This window comes from Perna viridis, chromosome 4, assembly GCF_037379345.1.
Source record: "Perna viridis isolate PV_CMFRI_1.1 ecotype Kerala chromosome 4, ASM3737934v1, whole genome shotgun sequence".
Classification (NCBI taxonomy): domain Eukaryota; kingdom Metazoa; phylum Mollusca; class Bivalvia; order Mytilida; family Mytilidae; genus Perna; species Perna viridis.
Window position 1 is genome coordinate 26595129 of NC_142448.1, and position 23420 is coordinate 26618548.

Genomic DNA, 23420 nt, shown 5'->3' on the forward strand with positions numbered 1-23420 from the left:
GTTTCTAAGTATATATTATATGTTGTGCAGATTTGTTTACCCAAAACTCTTTTTTATGCAGTATACCTGTCTGTAATTTTCTTGAACTTTGGTATTGTCTATACTTTATAAATGGAGTTTTCTGATTAATATTTTGTACTGTGAAACCATACTTATTCCATAGACACTATAGAAGTGGCCAAATTAATTTTATTTTTTGCATCACCAATTTCTTTCAATTTCAACCATAAAGTGCCCCCTTCTTAAATATTGTAGGCATCAGGTATATGAGTGTGATCCCTTTTCAAATGACATATAAAAAAACTTTTATATAGTATTTTTATCTGTTTTCTTTTAAAATTAACATGAATGTATGGTATGGCAAACTCCAATCAAAGTCCAGTTACTCCTCCAAATATTTCCTTGAATTTGTCCATGTGCCTAGATGTTCTACTTTTGGAAATTACTTGGATTGTGATAAAAGTTTCTTGTTGTATAATGTAGGCATGGATCTTGAAATTTTAAAAGGGGGTTTAAAGACTATTATTATTTGTGAAAATAATGCAAGAAATTTATCAAAATTTTCCAACAAAAGTTGTTTTCAATCTCGTGGATCTGCCACCAATAACTGTATTTAAGAAGAAGTGCTGTATGGAAGTGGAATATGTGTTGAAAAATAAGATTCCTGAAACTAGACAGAAGTGTCAATTATTTCAATCCAAAAAGGTACTTTATAACACAGAACATCATGAATATTTTTCTAACACCAACTATGCATTCATTTTACATGACTTTTCTTGCATCCTCAAAAAGCGAATCTTCAGCAATTAATAATGCATACAATGTCAAACTTATTACAATGTAAAAATCTTTTATTACAATGTAGAAACATATTGCAATTATAATTACTATATTGCACCTGAGTTGAAAAAAACAAAACAATCTGAACCATACATAATTAAAGGACACAATGACGAAAATGATGTACATTTCATGTTACAGAGATTATTTAGGTCTTTTGTTTAGGCCACTAATGATCACTCTGATAAGTGTACACTCTAAAATGTCATTTCAAATCTGTCTGTTTGTTTTTGAATTATGAATGGAGTAGGGTTCCTACCAGTATTTCAATAAAATATGCCTAAACCAAGAACCTATCTAAACCAGAAATTTTTTTAATTCCCTTGGTATCAGTTTATATGTATATGGAACCTCGGTAAACCCAACACCTGCCTTCACTGCTGAACATTTCGTTTGTTCAGTGGTTTTATCACATTTTTGTTCAACTGACTCAAATGCCAAGTAATCCTACATACTCAGAATATCAATGTGCCTTCTGTTCTTATAAACAATTATAAATATGACATACATATAACAAAATGATAAAATAATCAATTGCTATCACAGCTTTCACTTTTAAATTATCACAAAGATTATACCCAAGAGCATCTCACAAAACAATGACATCTACATAAAACCAGTGTAATCCAGATCCTGCAATCCTTACAATGTCATAGCTCCTGTATGATCTGACAATATATATGTTCCTATCTACTATGATTCCTGTTCCTTTATTACCATTGCCAAACCTTGTCACTTCTAGATCCTGTCAATTAAATCTGAGGTTCCCACCCCTACCATAAGGTGTGTCAGATAATTCAGGTTTGACAGTAGTTCTTTGCAGACATTCTTTGTGGTACTACCACTAATTATCATGTTTTTGCATACATTTTATAGACTGAGCTTCATGCAGCCATAAACCCTGGTTTGTTGATATCTACACATGTACATCTATACAACTTTTGAGACGTGATGCACATAAATGCACTTAACTGTTTATAACAAGTTCTAATATTCAATATTCACAAAGCAATATCAATATCGGTCCCATGAAAAAGTTATAACCCCCCATCCCAAATAATATATGTCCCTGTGATTCCATATCACATTTAATAACACACTCTAAACAACTTATTCAAACCTATGGGCAAGCAGCAGGTTAAAATAGCTGTCTGGGTTTTAACGGCATGTGATATGGAAAATTCTTTTTTGTTGAGTATTAATTAGATTTATATTGTGACCTAAATGTTTGTAAAATTGTTCATCCAAAATATACATATATAATTGCCCTTTTTTAAGTAAAAATTCAATAGCTTCCATCCCCCCCAAAAATAGTTGTTCCCTAAGATATACATGTATTTTATCTTTGACACTACCTCTACCTTAAAATCTAATTATCTTCATGAAGCATTGCAACATAAACATAAACCACAAACAATAGAACATTTTTGACAACATCCAATTTTAGTATCTGAAGGAGGTATCTGTGAGCGAGCAAAGTTTAGGAAAACTTGCTCAAGTGTAGTTTGGCTGACGGAATAATCTTCTATATTGTAAGTAACCTTTGCCTGTTCCATTAGGCCAAATATTTTTGCCCAAGTCAATTTTGTGTCTTTGATATGATAATGCACCATACCCTGGTGGACATCCTTGATCTCACCATCTGGGAAATTTTCTTGTATAAATTTCATTAAGGGCTGTATATCTGGCAAAGTACCATCACATGGAGAGCTTACCCTGGCAAGTAATGTGTAACCTTCACCAAATTTGTTCTTTAAATGTTGAGGACTACCGAGACATTTAAATTGTCCATTAACCATGATGGCAAGTCTTGTACACAAAGCTTCACATTCCTCCATACTAAATATAAAAGGATAAAAACAACAACCATAAAATGGCAATTTCACACCATATCCATACTTAGTAAAAATGTTGGGTTAAAGGTCAGCTTCATATCATAGATCTTTCGGAAAGTAAACATGGCATAGAGGAAACAGATAATAAAGGTCCATCAAGCTTCATAAAAAGTAAAGTCTTTCTTAAGAAAATTTACTTTGACATCTTAACTTAAAAATCTCAATATTCTCAAAACTTGATAGTACTAGTAATATTTATAAATCAGGAAATTTTGACCTGTGTAAAATGTTTACTACATTAACAATATATCAAATAGATGTGACATACAATTTTTTTTTTTAATAAAAACAATTATACAAGGAAATGAAAAGTGAACTTTCCACAACAACAAAAATTCTATTCCAAGGTCAAAAGAAAGAATTATACTTGTTGCTAAAAAGCAGCAATATCAGTAATAGTTAAATCTAGTGTCAAATTCATAATCAGAATTACCCTCCCAGGTACCAATATACTAACCTGTGTGAAGTGAGTACCAAAGTCCTCCCTGAGTCTCTAACACTTGACAAGACATCCCACAAGTACCTCCTTGCTACTGGATCCATGCCTGTAGTGGGCTCATCAAGAAAAACAATTGGTGGACTGCCTACCAGTGCTACAGCTGTACTGAGTTTTCTTTTGTTTCCACCACTAGTGAAAAAGAAACATAAATCAGTAATGAACATAACAAAACTTATGTGCAGTATTTCTTTCTATCTTTAAAATAAAAATCCCCGATACAAAGTAAATTTCAATAATTTTTTTGCACTTAAATACAGCACAAAATGGATTTTTTTAGACAGTGAAAATTAAGATATTTATTCTAAAATATTATGGACATACATTTTGTATATACTTTTGGATTGGAAAATTAAAAGTAAATGACCCATGCAAAAACTTCCAGCATGGACCAGGTACACGGGTAGGATTTTACTTTACCTGTATGCCTGGACTAGTTTATCAGCATGGTTCTGTAGGAGTAACCCTGTAATCAAACCATTGACTACCTCTGGTATGACTTCCTCTAATACTCCACGGAGCCGAGCAAACATATACAAGGTCTCTCGTCCTGTCATTTGATCAATTAAGGCATCATACTGTGGGCAGTAACCTAAACGCTGTCGTACCTGTTATATATATATAAAGGTCTGAAAAATTCCCAATGATGTTAGAACTGTCCAGCGCCCTAGACCACTCGGCCAGCTAGGCTATAGGCCTTTATAGAAGTCTATATATATATATATATATATATAGACCTAGCTGGCCGAGTGGTCTAGGGCGCTGGACTTTGTGCAGGCGGTGTTGCCATAGATGTCACAGCGGTACGAGTTCAAGTCCCGCGGAGGGGACGACCAGCAGATTGACCACTTGGCCAGATAGGCTATATCAGATAGCTTTGCAAATTTGACAGTATATAAAATATCGTAAAGGACTGTAAAAGCAATAAAAAACTAAGAGCAAAGGTCACAAGGATATCCTTACTTCCCATCCCAAAAACCTTATGGTCAACACAAGGTTGTCAAAGGGGATATTGATGCCCCTGGAGTCTAAAATCAAATCCTGCCATAAGCCATTCTTATATTAAGCTATTATACTACTGTGAAAATATCAAGTAGCTAGGACAAAGTGTTGCAGAGAAAACTAATGAAAAAGTGCAGACAAATGAACATATGAAGAGAAACCATGATCACAATATATGGTGGGGGTATAACAAAGTCAGGGATATAACAAAATTTGCAATTCCAAATTTAAACCAATAGGGAATCAACATTTTTTGGGAATCCCAAGATGTTCTACTTTCAGTGTTATCAACCATTCCATATTATCAATTAAAATTTTATAAACAAATCTTCATCTAACCTCTGTAATATTTTCTGTAACACTAATTCCATTCAGATAAGCATCGCCAGATGACATCACTTCATCTCCTGTCAAAATTTTGAATGTAGTTGTTTTTCCTGCACCATTCACTCCTAATAACCCAAAACACTCCCCTTCTGGAATACCAACACAGGTATGGTCAACTGCTAAATTCTCGCCATAATACTTTGTCAATTCTTTTATGATGAGCGAGTCAGAATTGAAAAGATCTATTTCTGGAGTATTTGCTAGTCTAGCACGCTCAGTGGCTACATCTGTATCTTCCTGAATAACAGAAATGCTACGACTTGGTGATAAGAGTGGTGTTCGCTCATTTAAATCTTCTGATATATTAGAAAGTTGAGAGTAGCTCCGACCTTTTCTTTTGCTTACAGCATATTGAAATCTGTTTAAATACCGTGATTCCAAGAAAAGGAGAAGTGTAAAATAGGCCACACCTTGTGCAGCCAGGAAGACCAGCATCCGTCCAATGCCATTCTTCTCCCATCCTAAGTAGTTATCATTAAGAGATAAACATCCTTCAGGTCCACATCTATCTGGCCCCTTATTGATATCTTCAAAGTAAAATTAGAAAGAATTTACTTTTTCTTTAAGTAGCTGTCTTTGTAAGAATCATGCAAAATCTGAAAAATGTGATACACCTCAAAAAAGGCTACATATTTTTATTTTTGTAATTAAGTTTGTTTTATGGTTCTATAGCATGAAATGTGTAATTATTCATTCAAGTCTGCCTGCTCTTAGGAGATAATCAATATTGAAAACCCAATAGATTCTATTGTATTTGAGTGTCATTCACAGAGTTATCTCCCTTAATTTTGAATTAAACAGTGCATTCTATACAATTTTTATCTCCTATAAGCACAGGTTATATGAAAAACCAAATGTTAATTTTTGTTTACTAAAGCATTTTAAACAAAATATCAAAAATAAAAATATGTAGGCTTTCCAACCATGTATCACATTTTGCATGATTCTTATCTGGAGTGCTACTTAATATATCCTCAAGTTGTCTAATTATTCAACAAAATTTCTTTTGAATGCATGGTTAGTTTCAACAATTTTGTAGTTAACATCTGTTAAAAAATGCCAAGCAAACTTTTTTTGGAAAATTTCAAAACAAACTGCAAAAATTTCAATTATTACATTTACATGACCATTATTGATAGGATAATTATTTGGAAAGAGTAAATAACCAAAATATTATCACAAGAGCAGAAGAATGCCTAGATTTAATGAGTGTGTGGAACTTGTTCCACACACGAGTTAGATCCTCAAGCGTTCTTGGCACGAGTAATAATATTTTGGTTATTCACTATAACCAATCGATCGTCCTATTTATTATATCGATTTTCTTCATAATTTATTGATATTTTCAATATGAATTTGAAATTCTGTGATTGGTGGATTGATATCAAAGTTGTGACCTTTTGGTGGGAGAAAGCGCGAGAGTGAAATTACTGAATTTATTTCACAGTGTGAATTATCAAAATTTATTACACTGGGAACATTCGAGAAAACATTGCTATCTATATAATAAAAAAACAATTATTGAACCCAAAAATTGGATGGATAATACAATTTCTACTGTATGAATATTTAAGGCCTAATTTTCCTAAATAACAAGCAATATGAAAATCTAGAAATATACAATGTAAAAAGCCTAAAAATTAAGGTAATATCTTTTTTTTTTATTATAAATCTTTTTTTCATGGTATGAAATTAACAATTTTAGGTCAAATTATACATGTATAATTTTCTTTGATGACAATTTTCCTGACAGTTTCTTTTCCCATATTTTTCCATAGTCTTAAGAGCAAAAAATGTGAAATATAAAACCCTGCTTTACAGTGTTGTACACTTACCCTTACAACAAGGGTTAGGGAAAGCTTTACAGAACATTGGATTTACCACGATAGGTTTACACACTTCCAAAAATTCGTAATTAGAATAGTAGTCCATCAATCCTTGTCCAAGGCAAAAGTTTGGCAGAAATGTCAGGAAAACCCATTCTAAAGCCTTTGATAAATCTTCAAGATCCAACTGGGGTATACCTAAAATTCCAACTGCTAGAACTGTTGCATCACCTGTAATGAAATCAGTCTTATTACTTATAGTATAAAATAGTCTGATCATAATCAATAAAGAATATGAACATAAATTCTCCTGAATTCATGTAACTCATGACAAAAAGTCTGATAAAGTCTTGTTCCGTTATTGTTAGAAAAGTGGATGGCCAGACAGACTGATACTAATATAAAATAATAAATAATAAAATAAATAAATAGTTTATTAAAGTGTCACATATTTGATCAGCAAAATAAAAATACATCATGATCAAATATCCAGCCTCTGGTTAGACTTATGTTATTTACATCTTCACATATATTTACACATTTAAAAGCATTAAAACTACTACAAAAATAAAAATCTTAAAGATAAAAATATATCCATCAGAAGACTAGGTGCATAACTAAATTCTTTCTTCCTAAAAAAGTTTTCAAAAAACTTATCAAATCAAATCTTAGAATATAATTGGCATAATAAATAACTAAAATACAAATGTAATTAACAAATAAATGAATGAATCATTTAGAATAATTGGTGTAGTCAAGTAACTAAACCTACCAGATAAAATATTAAACATAGTTAGCCACACAAATCCTGTTGCGGGTACTGTGAAAATAAATGACAGCAAATACATGAATGGTAACATGGCAAATCCATACAGCAACAAAAGAAGAGATATGTGTAAAACATGGCTGAATGGATCTAGATAAGCTGTGATGTCAAATATGATGAAGGTCATCATCAAGAAAAAGCATGGTATAATATAGTTGATCATGTCCCAACAAAATGTTGACAACCAAAAATTGACTGGATTTACTCCACTTACAAACTGTATGTGTTTTGCTTTTGTAGATCTTTCCTTTATTAAAAACAAGACAAAACTGCTGGCAAGGAAAGAAATACCAAAAACAAAATTGAAAGATATTGTAAATCCTGTAGTGCTTCCTTTAGTTTCATCTCGAATTTTCTGTGTCTGTGTCCTTGGCAACGGGGCATTAATGGCTGACAAGGTGTATTTGTTGCTTCCCATTACATACTTGATAACAGAATTGAACATGGTTGCTATGGAGATAGCTGATGAATGATATGATTGGTCATTAAAGTATGCAGTTGCTTTGACCCTGTTTGTTTTGTTTTCAAAACTTGCACCAATCAGGTAGTGAAGATTGTAATACCCTATTCCATCCTTTCCCTGCTGGAACAGATAGTCATTTATATTAGAAAATTTACTGTCTCTAGTTACATTCCATGTCTTTACATGCATGTTATCAAACTGGTTTTCATAGTAGCCAGCAAGACTTCTCAAATTTGCATTCCCACCATTTTCACAGAAAGCGATAGTATTGCCATCATAATCTGAAATATTTAACTTTAGAGGTGGTGAATCTTCTGGTCCAGGAAATGTTCTGACAACAATCAAAGCCATAATTGTGCAAAACAGAGGCACTGCAAGCTGTGTTATAGTCACCAGTTTGTTTCTCATTGTGTGTTTTGCTCTTTTAATAAACATGGCATAAAATTGCTGAATGAATAAAGATAGATTTGTGTTCTTCTTTGGAGTAAGCTGTATTCCTAAAAAAGGAAAGAATACACATATATAACCTTTAAAAACAGTAAATCATGATAGACCAAAGTATAATCAAAATTGAAGCCAAATGTGGATGAAAATTTACAAACAATATAAAAATTATATGAAATTGCATGTAGTAAGTCACCAAGTTGAACAATTTACAAAAATGACAAGAAATTCCATTATTAGTGCTATTAGGAGTAAATGAAAAAACAAGTTTAAAAGAATATTACTTTGAAAAAATTATTCTTTGGGTTAATACATGATAGAGCCCAAAAAATACAGTTAACATTTTTTTACTGATACCAATGCTTTCTTTAAAACATTTTCCAGAATTCCATAAGTTCAAGATAAATTATTTATGGACCATTGATGATCTATTTTCATGATTTTTCATCCCCATTAACTAGTGAAAGTACCGGGATATGACTCACAAAAATAAATAGGTTACATTATATGCCTAACAAAACAGATCATCCAGAGAGATAAACTAAGCTCACCTAACCCTAACCCACAGATGATCTAAAGTACCTTTTTGCATGTGTCGATGACAATAACTCTTGACCATACCAATAATCAAATTTAAAATAAAAAATAACCTTAACCTTCAATGTGGCCTTCATTGTTTTACATTTAGCAACATATTAAAATTAGAAAAAAGTGGTGTCTTCATAAATGGGTAAATTAACAATCATAGTAGCAGATGGGAGAACAGATGACCAGACCAGGAATTCAAAGTAGTCTCCAAGAATGAAAAATTCAGAACAGAATTTTTAAGATATTGAAAGAAAAGCATGTCTGTATAAATGATAAAAATTTGTAGACAAGAATTATCCTAAACTCAAAGGTCCTTTTCAAGAAAAGTTAGACAATGTCCTTGAACTCCTTTTTTTTTTACCCTTGGTATTGAAAAAATATTTTCCAGCAGCATTTTTGTGCAAGATTAGTTACCTGCAGAGACAGCCAATCCATTTCTACCATTTGAGTTGATTGACATATCAAAATCTACATTACTACCAACCATACCGTTGTGTTCTCTTGTCTTTATTCTGTTTTCCCCAACTCTATAATAATAATAATGCAAATATAGTAACCAAATAACGACAATAGATAATAAATCTGCTGCGATATAAAACTGATATACGGCTGAAGCTTAGAAATGCACAACAATGTGATGTAAGTAGATATACCAGATTGAGCTGAATTCTTGTATCTCAATGTTTTTTTTTGTCAAGTTAGTCCTTTTTATTGTCTTTGTACTGCAATGAAAAATTTTGAAATGCAACAATTTTGAACCAAAAAGCAGAGAATATCCCTGGCAACTTCAAATCTATTAACCTATTGAAACTATTTAAATCTTGTTTCATAAAAATAAAAAGTTATATTTATTCAGTGATTGTGTTTTGTATGAAAACTCATATCAATGCATTTTGATTGCTCAAATTGAACTATGTAGTAAAAATTACAATACTTACGCAAGTAAAGAGTTGCAACAACAGCAATGACAAATTTTAATTTGCTTTTTGAAAGTTTTAAATGCCAGTTCATTAAAAAAATAACAGGGAAGGTTGCAATGGAGCCTTACACAGAAGTAAAAATAAAAGAAAACTTAGTAACTTCTAATTTGAACTCCTTGTTTTTGTTTTAAACATACATGTATCTGAAATAAAAAGAATCATGTTATGGAAGGACACAAGTTATATACTGTATATACATCCATGATACCTTAAAAATACTTCCTCCATTGTTGTAACAGAAGCTCCATAACTTGTTATTCCATATTTGTTCTTGTTTTCCTCAAGATCAGAAAACATTTCCTCAAACTTGCCAGAGCTTTCATGTGGTAAAATATATGAAAGTTCAGCTCCAACATTATTTTCCATTTCTGCTAAAGGGACATAACTTTGTATAACTTCTGTCACCCTCATCACATCACAAGATGGATCTTTTACGACCGTCATGTGATATCCAGCACCTAAGAATATAAGCAAAAATAGAAAAACTGTAAGCACACCTCCCTCCATTTTGACTTTTGATGGCTCAATTTACCCAAGTTCAATACAACAAAAAAAGTGAAGAAAGACAAGTTAATTTTTACGGGTATACAATTATTGGGATTAATGTTTTCAACTCAAAAAGACCTACCATATCTATTTTTTAAAAATAAGGATGTTCCATAACATTTGACTTCACCCTCAGCCATGATTGCAATTCTATCACCAAGAAGATCAGCTTCATCCATAAAATGTGTAGTCAGAATCATTGTTCGCCCTTCTTTATTGTTCTGCAAGACAGTCCATATCTGTCTTCTAGCATCAGGGTCAAGGCCAGATGATGGTTCATCCAGAATCACAATCTATTAATATATATGTTAGTTTGTTGACTGGTAGTTAAATATAGGTTTAATGTATTATAAAGGTTGGTGAGAGCCAGAGGTTTGGTAAAAGACCACCAATCTTGTAAGACCAATGCCAAGTATTTGATAAAACTACACATTTATAAAAAAAAGGAGTATTATGCCCTTTAAATTTTTAATTGTTTACTTTCTTAGATATATCTGATGGTCATTTCTTACAAGAGGCTTAAAATTTTAAAGTTTTCCTGTGCAGCCCTTTTTTTAGTTCTTGAAAAATTTATGTAAAGGGAAATAACTCAATCATGATATAAACAGGTGCATTGCCTCAAATTTCCGTTTGGAAACTTAAACAATTTAAACTATTGAAATAACTGGGTGATTATTATTTTCTTTCTAATTCATCAGCTATTTATTAAGGTTAAGAAAAAGTCTTTTTTCTAAGAAAAAAAAGATGTTTTTTTCCCTATTCTACATAAGTCATTTCAAAACTACCAGTAGTCTGTTTGGAATATGAGTTATTCCCCTTAGAAAAAAATGTATAAGAAGTGACTGGAAAATAAAGTTTTGTCTTATAGAAATACCATAGTAGATAGATATTGATAAGCAGCAATATATTTTGGTAATTGCCATGTTAATAACTGGAACCTGCACTGACCTTTGACCCTGCAATGAGTGCTATTCCAACTGACAGTTTCCTCTTCATCCCACCAGATAATGTTTTACTGGCAGCATTTCTCTTGTTTTGTAAGTTGATCATCATAACCATATTGTCTACTTCACTCTGAACCTGATCCTTGGGACATCCTTTTAACTGAAAGTAATCAGAATAATCATTATAATCATACTACACCATGGACCTGATCCTTGGGACATCCTTTTAACAGAAAGTAATCAGAATAATCATTATAATCATACTACACCATGGACCTGATCCATGGGACATCTATTTAACTGAAAGTAATCAGAATAATCATTATAATCATACTACACTCTGAACCTGATCCTTGGGACATCCTTTTAACTGAAAGTAATCAGAATAATCATTATAATCATACTACACCATGGACCTGATCCTTGGGACATCTCTTTAACTGAAAGTAATCAGAACAATCATTATAATCATACTACTGGCTGGATCTGATCCCTGGGACATACACAATATTATTTTTTGCTATTTTGAGTAAAACTCTGTATTAGTTGTGGTAAAACTGCCACAGTACAACAGATTTAATGAATGCAGTTTCAAATCAGTTGAATTTTTTGCGATACAAATGCATTGCAATACAAAAAATATCTCAATAATTTCTGAATTTACAATTATCAAATAAATCATTGAAGTCATACTGTTTATTTTGCCCTATACATGGTTATTTGAAAATATTTTTAACTACAAGTCTTCAGACAAAAAAAACCATACTTTTAACTTCAATCTGACAACAAAAACCTTCATTTCTAATATGACGTCTTCATATTGTCAAACAGTATACGTTGGTACAACCCCACCTTTAGCACCTGCGCACTGTCTCTTTTCTTTCGCTGTCGCTTCGAGACAAAACACTCATTTAAAAATGTTTATCCGATGATTTAACAGGCTTAGAGGTTATCTAAATTAAAATCAATTATATAAATACACACATTTAACACATACAATGACATAAATATACAACTTTAATCCAATTTCTATACAGGGAAGGTTAAACGGAACAGCCTTTATTTTGGCTATGCCTAGGGAAATTTCTGTCACAAAAATTACCGTATTTGTCATATTAGAAAAGAAATAATTCCTTCAGGGGTAGATTTGTACTCATTTTAACATGGGTTTGGCATTTATATTCTCATTTAACACCTTGCTGTCGCTCGGTGTTAAATAATCGAAAATAAATGCCGTACCCATGTTAAAATGAGTACAAATCTACCCCCTCCATGAATAATTTCTTAAATATACTTGCCCAAACAGTTAATTTCAATAGTTTCTCTATGACCTCTGGATTCATGGACATATTTCAGCCCTAAGGTATTGGAAACATCAGGATAACAGACTAAGGCATTTAAGGAGGTTGACCCAAGGTTAAAACAACTCTTTAAAATCATTAGAACGTTTGTATTCAGGCTCTTTATATTAATCTCATGTAAGCATCAAAGTAACTTGGATTGATTTCATCCTGTTTCAAGTGAAAGCTGGAAAGGCTTAGGTGAAATTGAATATGATACAAACATATCACTGATTTCAAGAGTTATGCCCCTTACCCCAGGTCTACCTCCTTAAATTCAAAATGCATTATCATCACTAATAAAGCTTTAATAATGACATACTCTGGCAAAAAATTGAAGATGTTCTTCTACTGTGAGAGTGTCAAATAATATATCATGCTGAGGGCATAGGCCAAGGCTACTTCGCACACTGGCAATGTCTTCTCTTATATCATATCCATTTACTTTGGCGGTGCCACTTGATGGAGGAAAAAACCCTAAAACAGAGTAGAAGATATTGAAAGAGAAAAAGCTAAAGATACAGATTGAGAATTAAGAGATTAAAAAAACAGCATTTCATATAACAATGCATATACTACTTTGTACAACTTTAGTTGAACATGATTTTCAGAGTATTGCAAATAGCTAGTAATAGAAATTTATTATTAACTTCTGATGATCTTTTATGGTTTCTACAAATTGTTTGTTTTATTCCCCCAATTGTGATTATGGCTAAAACCCATGATTTCCTTAGTTTCATCTTGACTTTTACACTACCTGTTAACATTGACATAGTAGTTGTCTTCCCTGCACCATTGTGTCCAAGCAATGCTGTTATTTGACCTTCATACATATTTAAGGTCATTCCACAAACTGCTGTCCTTTCTTCTCCATTTACTTTAAAAACCTGACAATAAGGAATAAAAAAAATGTCAACAGCAAACAGCAAGCACATTATTTCAAATATTTCCTTATTTCAATATAAAGAGAATAGCATGCAATCGATTAATTTATTTGTACATAACGAATCTGGATTTTGACAAATTTGTTGTTAGCAACCTTTAAAATGGCTAAAAACATAATTTTTTGCCATTCAAGGGCAAATATACTCTTACATGGAGTCGTCTGACAACTTTGATTTCACAGAGACTTTTGTAGGCCTTATGATAAGGATCATTCAGCAATTGCAAGATATTGGCTAAACTTAACTGTTTTAGAGATAAATGCAAAAAACTACTGTCTGACCCCTTTGCTCTATTTTTAGTAACAGTGGTAATGTTTTATAACTGATAAAAAATCCATTTTGTTAAGGATACCCTAAAAACTAAAAAAACACCTTTCATTGAATTCTGTAGAGTAGTCTCCCAGGAGAAGATTTTTGCTGTCTGACCCCTATGTTCTATTATTATTAATAGCATCTATAATATTTAACCATTCAAAAATCAAAACGGACATTTTGTTAACAATACCCTAAAAATCAAAGATTTTAACTTTCATTGAATTCTGTGTAGTAGTTTCTGAGGAGAAGATTTTTGAAGGTAATAACATCAAAAACAGCAAAAAACATCCAAAAAGGGCAATAACTCCAACAGGGGTCAACAGATTTTCACCAAAATTTGGCCACAGACAGATCTCATCATGCTAAATACTTTAACAAGGCAGAATTTGGTTAAACATAACTGTTTTGGAGATTTATGCAAAAATCTGCAGTCTGACCTGTATGTTCCATTTTTAGTAACGGTGGGTATGTTTTTAACAGATCAAAAATCAAAACGGTCAATTTGTGTAGGATACTCTAAGGAACAATCATCTTCAGTTTCATCTAAATCCATTCAGTAGTTTCAGAGGAGAATGTGTATGAAGAAATTATTAACATCGACGACGATGATGACAGATGCCAAGTGATGTCAATAGCTCTACAGCCAGGTGAGCTAAAAAATCAAATTACAACAGATTTGGTCAAAATCCAGTTGATCCCATATAAAATGTACTCATTTCATATAGACAAATTTAACCTAGAACTATATCTCCATAAAACCAACTTAAAACTGGATACTAAGCCACTTTTCCATAGGAAAATTTTTTTACAAAAATCTCAGAATTTTTTTACATTTAAGACTGTACCCTCCTTATATCACACCATTGTATTTTTATTGGTGTTTTAATTGTTTCATTATTTAATATTCTAAGATAGTAGGTTCAGTGACCAGGTGCAGGTCAAGACATTTTGGAAAGGAGGAGTTCCAGAAGAAAGGGGGTTCCAAGCTAAAATTTGTTCATTTTTGTCCGAATATTTCACAAATTTAAAAAATTTTCCAACAAAGGTTGGAGTTCCAACTTCATTAACCCCATTCTGAAACTGCCACTAGTGAATCTTAGTGGGCAATATAAATGTAGAAAACAGTTTATACCTTCCTAAGATTTTGGACTTGAATTCCTGGTCTCATTCCTATTGGATCTTGTTCAAAATATTCTGAATTGGTTATTGAAAAAGAGTCTCTATGACCTCCAAATTCATCTTCAGACAATGTTCCAATCCAATAAGACTTCTAAAAAGAGATAAGAGGATTTTAATACATAAATGAAATTTTTCTGCTTATCTAGCTTTGGAGACATTAATCCTGATTGAACAACTGAAGGGTTATGAGCAAAATGACCTGGAAGTAATTCCTTTAGATCAAAAAAATATTTTCATAAAAATAAAAAAAATATTGTTTATTTTCATCAAACCAATAGAGCAGCTATATTGATTAATTATTTCAAGATTAACATAGATACATTTGAGGTTAACATAAATGATTATTCAATCAAAACAAAAATTATTTGCAAATTTGTCTGCATATGCAAAAATGGCATTGCAAACTTACCATTAATGGAAAATACCATGGCAGAGGAACTCCATATTCACCAGGAAATACACCTTCCATGTACCAAGTAATAACACTGTAAAGTAAGGTGTCGATGATCAGCATCAACATCACATGACCAAGAGAAAAGTTGTCATCTACAGATGCTCCTTTGGTAAGTGTATCCCATTGAACCCCAGCTCCTTAAAATATCAATGAAGTAATGTAAATATGTCTATTTTGTTGTTGCTTATTTCCAAGGATGCTGTCAAAGAAACATATTTACTGGTGTAAATACATGTATTTGCAGCATAAAAATTCATGAATGATGAGTATTTCATAGTATAAAGATAAATTTTCACCAGTACAACTTTTAACCCTTATTCACCAACCACAAAAATAGCGAAAATTAATTTTCAACAAAAATACCTTGTTTTACAATATTCATATGATATAGACATACTGATTTCTCTATTCTTAAATACAGAACCTAATAGTATTCATATGAATGCCTTGGAAAATGTAAAATATTTTGTAAGAAAGGCACGATATATTTTCTCTTCTCAACATGCATTGTACAATGTGAAGGAGGAATGTGTATGGACTCACTCATGATCTATAATATAAATGTCCTCTAACCTTAGTAGGCATAAGAATCTAGGGAGTTGTTTACACTTACCAGTGCCTTCAAACATTCCAATGACCTGACCACCATATGACATAGCAACATTTGATATTAGACTAGAGGCCATTTTGGTAGTCAATGTCAGATCTGCATATCTTGGTTGTAGGAACAAATATGGAAAATACGTTACAAAGAACAGTATTCCACCAGCTGCTGCTCCTGAGTTAGCTGATAAAGTATAGAAATAAATGGTAAACAGAGTAAACCAAATCATTAAATTAACAATTACTGTGAAATAACTATTGTTCGTGGGGTACAAATTTTCGTAGTTTTCGTGGATAGGCAAAACCACAAAATTTGGTTCTCAATGAAAAGACGATTTCCATTGATGTGTATACTGAAAATCTCAAAACCTCAAAACCTCAAAATCATAAATTCAGGAATCCACAACCATCTGTTTCCCCCCTAATCCACGAAAATTGGTATTCACAGTACTGTAATTATGTTCAAGCAGGTCTTCTGAATTTTTGAAAATCTATAAGAGTTTCCTTTCATTTTAAATCATAGTTAATCTTTCCATCCAGTCTATGTCTAATACTTTTTCAGCTCATACACTGAATAATAAACTTCAACAACTTTCCATTACAAGTAAGCAAGATTATACTGAACTTCCCTAAAAGTCCCAGTCAACAAAGACATACAGCAAACAAAGATTTAATGCATGACTGGGTTGAAATGCTTACGCACACGATCCATCAAGTTGCAAATATACCAAATATCATATTGTTTCAATGAATTACTGATATTTTTTCCTGTAAAGTTTATAGGCTACACCTTCAATTTATATGTGAATAGCAAAATTAATGCAAATGATATGGACAAAATAATAACTATCTAAGAGTTAGTCAGTTAAAGAGCACTTCAGTGCTCGTGTTATTTTATTATTTGTACATATATGCCGACTTTAAATAAAATTTACTTTACTTTACTTTAATTACTCAGTAGTTTCATTTGTCAAAATTATCATTGATAATTTGTCTATACAGGGTCAATTAAAAAAAATCCTTGCTACATAATATTGGGGATTTGATGAAGTTTATCACAAGAAATGATGTCTCAGCATTATGATGTTATAATTTACGACCAACTTAACACTTTTGACCTTTTTTTTTTAACAAAATGCTAAGATTGAAAACAATTATAAATCATTGAGATTTTGTCATGAAACCAGACTTAGGTTTCATTAAAAAAATCTTTAAAGTTGAGATTTTCCCCAAGTTCTAGAGTTTCCCTAATATTTTCAATTCCAAGTGATTTGATTGGCTGAAATTAGAGTTGAAGAAGGATTTGATGAAAATCTCAATTTGACATTCTGATGAAACTAGGCTCTAGCCCTAATAAAGAAACCTTTAACTGATCCTATTAAGATCAATATAGGCATACATAACTGTAGATAATACCAACCTTTGGAGAAGAAAACACTGACAGTAAAACAAAATGAAATTGTCGAAATGGCAAACAACATCAGGAACATGAAAATGATGATAGGGTTGGACTTATTGATCACTCCACCTTTGTCTGTCTTTATCGTCAACAGGATAGTCATTATAAGGACAGTCATAAATAGGAACAGGAAGTATTTTATAAACCATGCCATCCAATGCAGCCAATTACTAAGTCCCATCATTTTCATCGATTCCTATAGATAGAAAATAAAATGTATAACATGTCCATTCTCTGATAAAAAAAAGAGAAGCTATAAGTAGCTGTATACTCAAAAGGAAACTCAGACTGGCTTAAATATTTATTCTTATAATTTTGAATGAAAATGGTGGAAATTTTCATTTATTTCTGCAAAAAAAATGAGCATTTACTGATTTACAGGATTCTCAAAAGAAAAGTAATTTTGCTGTGACAGATGAACTTTATGTGATGGTAGGTTCATATGAATTTTACATGGACAACATTTATATACTGAATACTGCTTTTTCTAATTACTGAGTGGTGATTTCTGAATTTTTTATTTGTCCCCTTTCTCCATTCTTTTCTTTAAACCCCTAATTAGCACTAGAGATAATTATTTCTACCACACATTATACATATACACTTAGATGTTTTACCTTAAGTTTTCTCTCTTTTTCATGCACTACATCTTTTACAATGTTCAAAGCGACCAGCACAAAGCTAAGAATCAGAATAATTGGGAATTGCTGCTGTATAACTAGAACATATTTATCATCATTGTAAGGTGGATATGGATGCCTATGAAGCCCCAGCTCCACACCATCTAACCTGGACTGAGAACCAGTATCATTAGCAAGCTCTGCTATTATGGACTGGCTGATAGCATACTGTATTGCAGTGAAACCTTCTCTGACATAACCTGTAAAAAATGAAAAAAATTATTGGTATATAGATCTCTATATTAAGCCACAATCAGATCTCACCCAGAGGTGGACAATTGATTCAGAGCTGTGGGCCTGCAACCTGTCATGGGGTGAGACAGTGATCAGCCTTAGACTGACATATATGGATGACTGTTGTGGATGTCCTTTGCCAAACTAGGGTATTACGGGAAAAGGTCAGGTAGGTTAGATATCATAAAAAACATTATCCAAATCACAGGAGAATTCCGGCAATCTCATTGATCCAAACTGAACAGACAAAGAATTCATCATATCTGAAATGTTTCAAGGCACTTGACCCATTACTATGATAAGTATCTCATCTGTATATGACTTTATGTTATAATCAGACATCACCATCCTTTCAATAACATAATTTGTATTAATAAAATCACAACTACAACATATACAAAAATATCTTGGAAATTTTCTTCTTTGCATTTTTTAATTACATGATTTTCACATGATAATTGACTTTAAGATTTTAAAAAACTTTTGGTTAGGTCCTTATATAAGCTGGCTGTTACAATTAGGTTTTCTTCATTCAGCTGCAAGGTTTATAATTGTCTCATGTACCTTTTCCACAACCTTTACTTTACCATTTTATATAAACGATATAAGGCTTAAAACATCCTTGTTACAACAGAATGTACCTGGATCACTTCCACAAGAGTTATTTCCCCTTGGTCCAATCTTCTGGTATAGAGGAAACATAAACTGTGTATACCAGTTAGTATCATCTTTATATGGATTCAATTTCATGTTTTTATTCTTTGTATTTCTAGGATAAGAACTCAGTCTAACTTTAAATTGAATATTCAAAGTGTTAGAATTGTTCAAATCAAAAACAACTCCACCAAGATATATGTTAGAATTGTTTACAGATGAGTTGGCGAATATTAGAAACTGGACCATTTCTTCCTCTGTATGAAAACCAACCACTGAAAAAGAAAAAGGAGAAAATAGAAATCCTAAAATTGATGCTGCAACAACTCAGTGACAAAAAACTTTACAATACATTTACAGGATGACAGCAAGACTTGTAGACCTTCTAAATTGTATTATTCTTTATACTACAACTCATTTTATTTGCGAGAAAAAAAAGGGAAAAGTAGCATTATGGTAGGTAAGAAAGTAAAGGGAACTTGAGGAATATTTTTTTTGCAAAAAATATTCGATAGTTTTCTATATAAATATTGTAGTCTGTCTTTTTCAGGTACAAACTGTACACTGTTATTATGAATATCCATTCATTTTCTCCTTCTGGCAGAAGCTGGAGCTGATTGACTATCCTTGTTCCTCAATAATTTCTTTATTTAATAATGCATCACTTGATAATTTGTGTTTTTTATAATTAGGATTTATCTCTTGTCCTCCGTTATTTTTTAAAAGATAAAACATTTTACAAAGTATTTTAAAACCATATCATATTTAATAAGCAATAAAACCATATCATCATAAGTATGATACATGGGATTGAAAAAGGTAAAATTAAAAACTTTTAACGATATTGTCACTCAATTCACCTGGTTTGGTTAAAACCATTATATCAATACAATACACTGGCTAGAAAGAAATGGAGGGCCCTCAAAGACCAATGACCCTCAGAGCACCCCTTTGCATCTCTTCATAATTCAAAAGTGCCTGGATTAAATTATATCAGTGTCACTAAAGTAATCTCTACTTCCTTATTCCTTCAAATGCCATATAGATACTAAGCATGCTAAAACAATTGACAAATTTGAGGGTCTGCAGTAAAATGATGAAATTTGAACAAAAGTGTCACTTACATTGTAAGTCACCTGTACATAAAATAAACCTTGAAAATAACTTCCTTTTCATTTCAACTGCCATACAGATAATTAACATGTTAAAACAACTGACAAATATGAGGGTCCACAGTATGTCTAGCATCTTACATGCTAAGATGCCCAACTTCTGTGCCCTCTACTTTTAAAACCTAGTTAAAATACTGTAATATATGATATGGTCACCCACATCATCTGTTTAACCTTGATATTCCCACTAACTTTTTTAATAGACATACCTTCCTTTAGATGTAGTATTTGTTGAGTTCTATTCACAATTTTAGTAGTAATTTCATTTATAGGTGCATATGTAAGTCTTCTTGGAATTTTACTTGTAGAAGGCAAAAGATGAAAACTTTTGCATTCTGTCCAATTAACTCCATGTAAAACAGCTTCAGTTTCAACTCTAAATCGAATTAGTAGGAGAATTAAGCCAAAAAATGTTGGTAGTCCTATTTCAAACAAAGTTAAAAATATCTTTCTTCTCTGTATCAAGTAGTTTTTCCACAGCAACAGAGTGAACTGACTCCATTTTCCCATACTGTTATCTGTATCCTTATTTATCCTTATCTATAAGCACAGAAAAAATATTTCAGAAAAATGTCAACTTACAGTTGTTTTTTTTTGTCTGTGTGTATGTCAATGGCCAGTTAGTACTGTATATAAATCATATTCACTGTATTAATTGCGCTTCGATTTTAAGCTATTTAAGGGTTGTATATGTTGAAGGTTAAAAAGAACAAATTTTTTTGCAAAATGAAGACAATATTTAATGTGTAAAATGACTTTATTCAAAATTTTTCTAGTAGAAACACCTTGTATTATTAGAAGCATTTATAAGCCAATTGTACCTGACAATGTGTACAAGGCAGGAAGTAGCTATAAAAATATCAAATTTGAAATTTATCTACATGTATATGTATGTATAAAATATCAACCTAAAATTATGTTAATGCAGATAATACCAGTTAACACTTACATGTTCATCACACATTGTACTTGGATCATTTATTTAAAAAATTCTGATAGCTATCATTCCAGAAGATTAAGCGTTTTTTCCTTGTAGATTTTCTTTAATAAAACAATGTCTTATATAAACAATGTTAATATTTATCCTTTAATTGTCTGATTATAACAAATTAGTGTCTTATTTACTCACTTAAACTTCCCCAGATTTCTGTAAACCATGTATTATACACTGATTTTAAATTTCTTAACTCCTGGGAACATTTTTGAGCGATTAGAAAATTTGCAATGTAAGCTATATAGAGCACATGTATCTAAGTCTTACATTTTGTGTATATACATTTTGCACATGTAGTATGTACATTTTTGCTACACTATTACTTTTTTTGTATGCCCTCATTTTAACAATGCAAAAACCAAACTAATGAGTACAGTGGGTTCTTGAATTTTGCAATATAGATCTACATCTACATGTACTTGTTAATCTTGCAGAAAATCTAACCGAAAAACAATATCAGGTTGTATTGGACTGTGTTTATTCCTTTGTTAAATGCACTAAAATATTCCTTATTGCTTGAGCTGAATTAGTACACATAACATCACATCACATCTCACCAAATCACTTTATATCATAGTTTTACTGTCTCGTCTTAACTTTGTAAAACTTAAATAAAACTAGAGAATTTGTATGCCTGTACATGTACTTTATTGTAATTATTAATATTTTCAGGAGAAGACTTCATTAGTATGTTATTTTACTTGTGTCTGATTCATTTTGTTTGTTGTACATGACATGAAGACATTGTCATGACAACCCATATTATTTTGACCTTAACTTGCAAATGTCATTTTTTAATGACATTTGTTCATTTTTAAAAAGGTGAAATGCTAGAAGTTGTCTGATAAAGAAATTTTATGACATTGGAGTACTGCCTGCTTCCAAGTAACAGTCTTACATTGTATAAGTAGGCGACAGAGCAAGCAAAAAAAAATAAAAGCCCCCCATTCCCCAAGAATGAATAGTTATGTTGACCAATGACATGAATAGAATCAAAGTGTTCAAAGCATTTACTGGTACAAATTTTGTTTTGTTTCACCTTTTTTCCAAATTTTTAAACCTGTCCAAAAGTTTGCAGAATAGAATATTATTCAGTTGAATAATTGCCAGAAATATATTTACAGGTTATAAAAGATGTATTGAATGATATAAAAGGAATTACATTTAGGCTACATTTTTGTATAATGTTCAGAGGCAGAAGGGAAGTTCCAGGCATGAACTGGCAACACGCATAAGGTATTTTGATAAATCAACGACCCAAAAAAAGTTCAAGCAAAGGTTGTTACCAGCCAAAATCATTTTAATAATACAAACTAAATAAAAAAATATGTAAAAAATCATTCTATAATTATTCCTAGAACTTTCATAAAATTGAAACTTAGTTACTATATCTCTACATTTCTTTTGCAAAACAAGAGCACCAAATGACTATGTTCAAGATGATTAATTTATCAAAGACCAAATTAGGTGATGTGAATTACTTTACAATAAACCATTCCTTCAATTTCTATTCATTAAACAAATGGGCAAGTATATAAGGGGTGTAATTATTTATTCATTGGCCTACTATGAACCAATCTCTATACATAAGGTACATAACCAACATTTGAAAATTTGATAGTTTCTTTCCTAGGTGTATGGAAACACCCCATACATGATTTCTTTATAAAAAAAATCCCAAATAATCTAATCAGGATTGTAGAGGCTCCCTGTCCTTGAATGCATGGATGAGCAGCCACTGCCTATAAAATAACATAATTTCAAAACCATAAGAGGGATCCCTATATTTCTTTTTGCATTTTTATAGCTAATAAATTACATAAAAAAGAACATAAAATAATCAATACTAAGCACAAAAGGCTATAGCCCAAAGAAAAGTGAAGTCTTACAAGTAAGACATTAATTTTGATAACTGTCCCATTTAACTGATTTTGGCTGTTAAATGAGCATTACAAATATCATATTTTTTCAATCCTTGTTTTAGCCTGAAATTCAGGTAAATTCTAGATAATGAATCGAAAGGTCATAAAAAAAGAGTTACCTATCGACTCCAGATATCAAGTACATTGCTCCTAGACTTCATACTGACAGGTCATGATCAAAGATCATGTGTTTAAAATCAAACCAAAAATGAAAGTACAGGCGGAAGTAAAAT

At 31.6% G+C, this 23420-nt stretch overlaps 1 protein-coding gene across 1 annotated transcript; it reads right to left on the reverse strand.

Annotated features, from left to right (window-relative positions):
- Nucleotides 1-830: 830 nt before the first annotated feature.
- LOC148619524 (phospholipid-transporting ATPase ABCA3-like) lies at nt 831-23406 on the reverse strand. The gene is made up of 20 exons (XM_088579492.1): nt 23307-23406; nt 20481-20811; nt 19087-19374; nt 18149-18411; nt 17493-17727; nt 16083-16256; nt 15425-15606; nt 14969-15106; nt 13335-13464; nt 12900-13054; nt 11242-11397; nt 10376-10586; nt 9956-10205; nt 9182-9294; nt 7219-8232; nt 6456-6677; nt 4573-5147; nt 3652-3839; nt 3193-3363; nt 831-2679 (listed from the first exon to the last, which is right to left on the reverse strand). The coding sequence occupies exons 2-20, from the start codon at nt 20779-20781 to the stop codon at nt 2220-2222; spliced, it is 5226 nt and encodes a 1741-aa protein (XP_088435618.1). The 5' UTR covers nt 20782-20811; nt 23307-23406; the 3' UTR covers nt 831-2219.
- Between the last annotated feature and the right edge of the window lie 14 nt (nt 23407-23420).

Excerpts from the sequence above, each read along its gene's own strand:
- LOC148619524 (XM_088579492.1), bottom strand. The coding sequence starts at position 20,781 with ATGGGAAAATGGAGTCAGTTCACTCTGTTGCTGTGGAAAAACTACTTG. Across the intron at positions 8,233-9,181 it reads TGGATTGGCTGTCTCTGCAG|GAATACAGCTTACTCCAAAG; the intron begins GTAACTAATCTT and ends TTCCTTTTTTAG. Across the intron at positions 5,148-6,455 it reads CCCTAACCCTTGTTGTAAGG|ATATCAATAAGGGGCCAGAT; the intron begins GTAAGTGTACAA and ends TTTACTTTGAAG.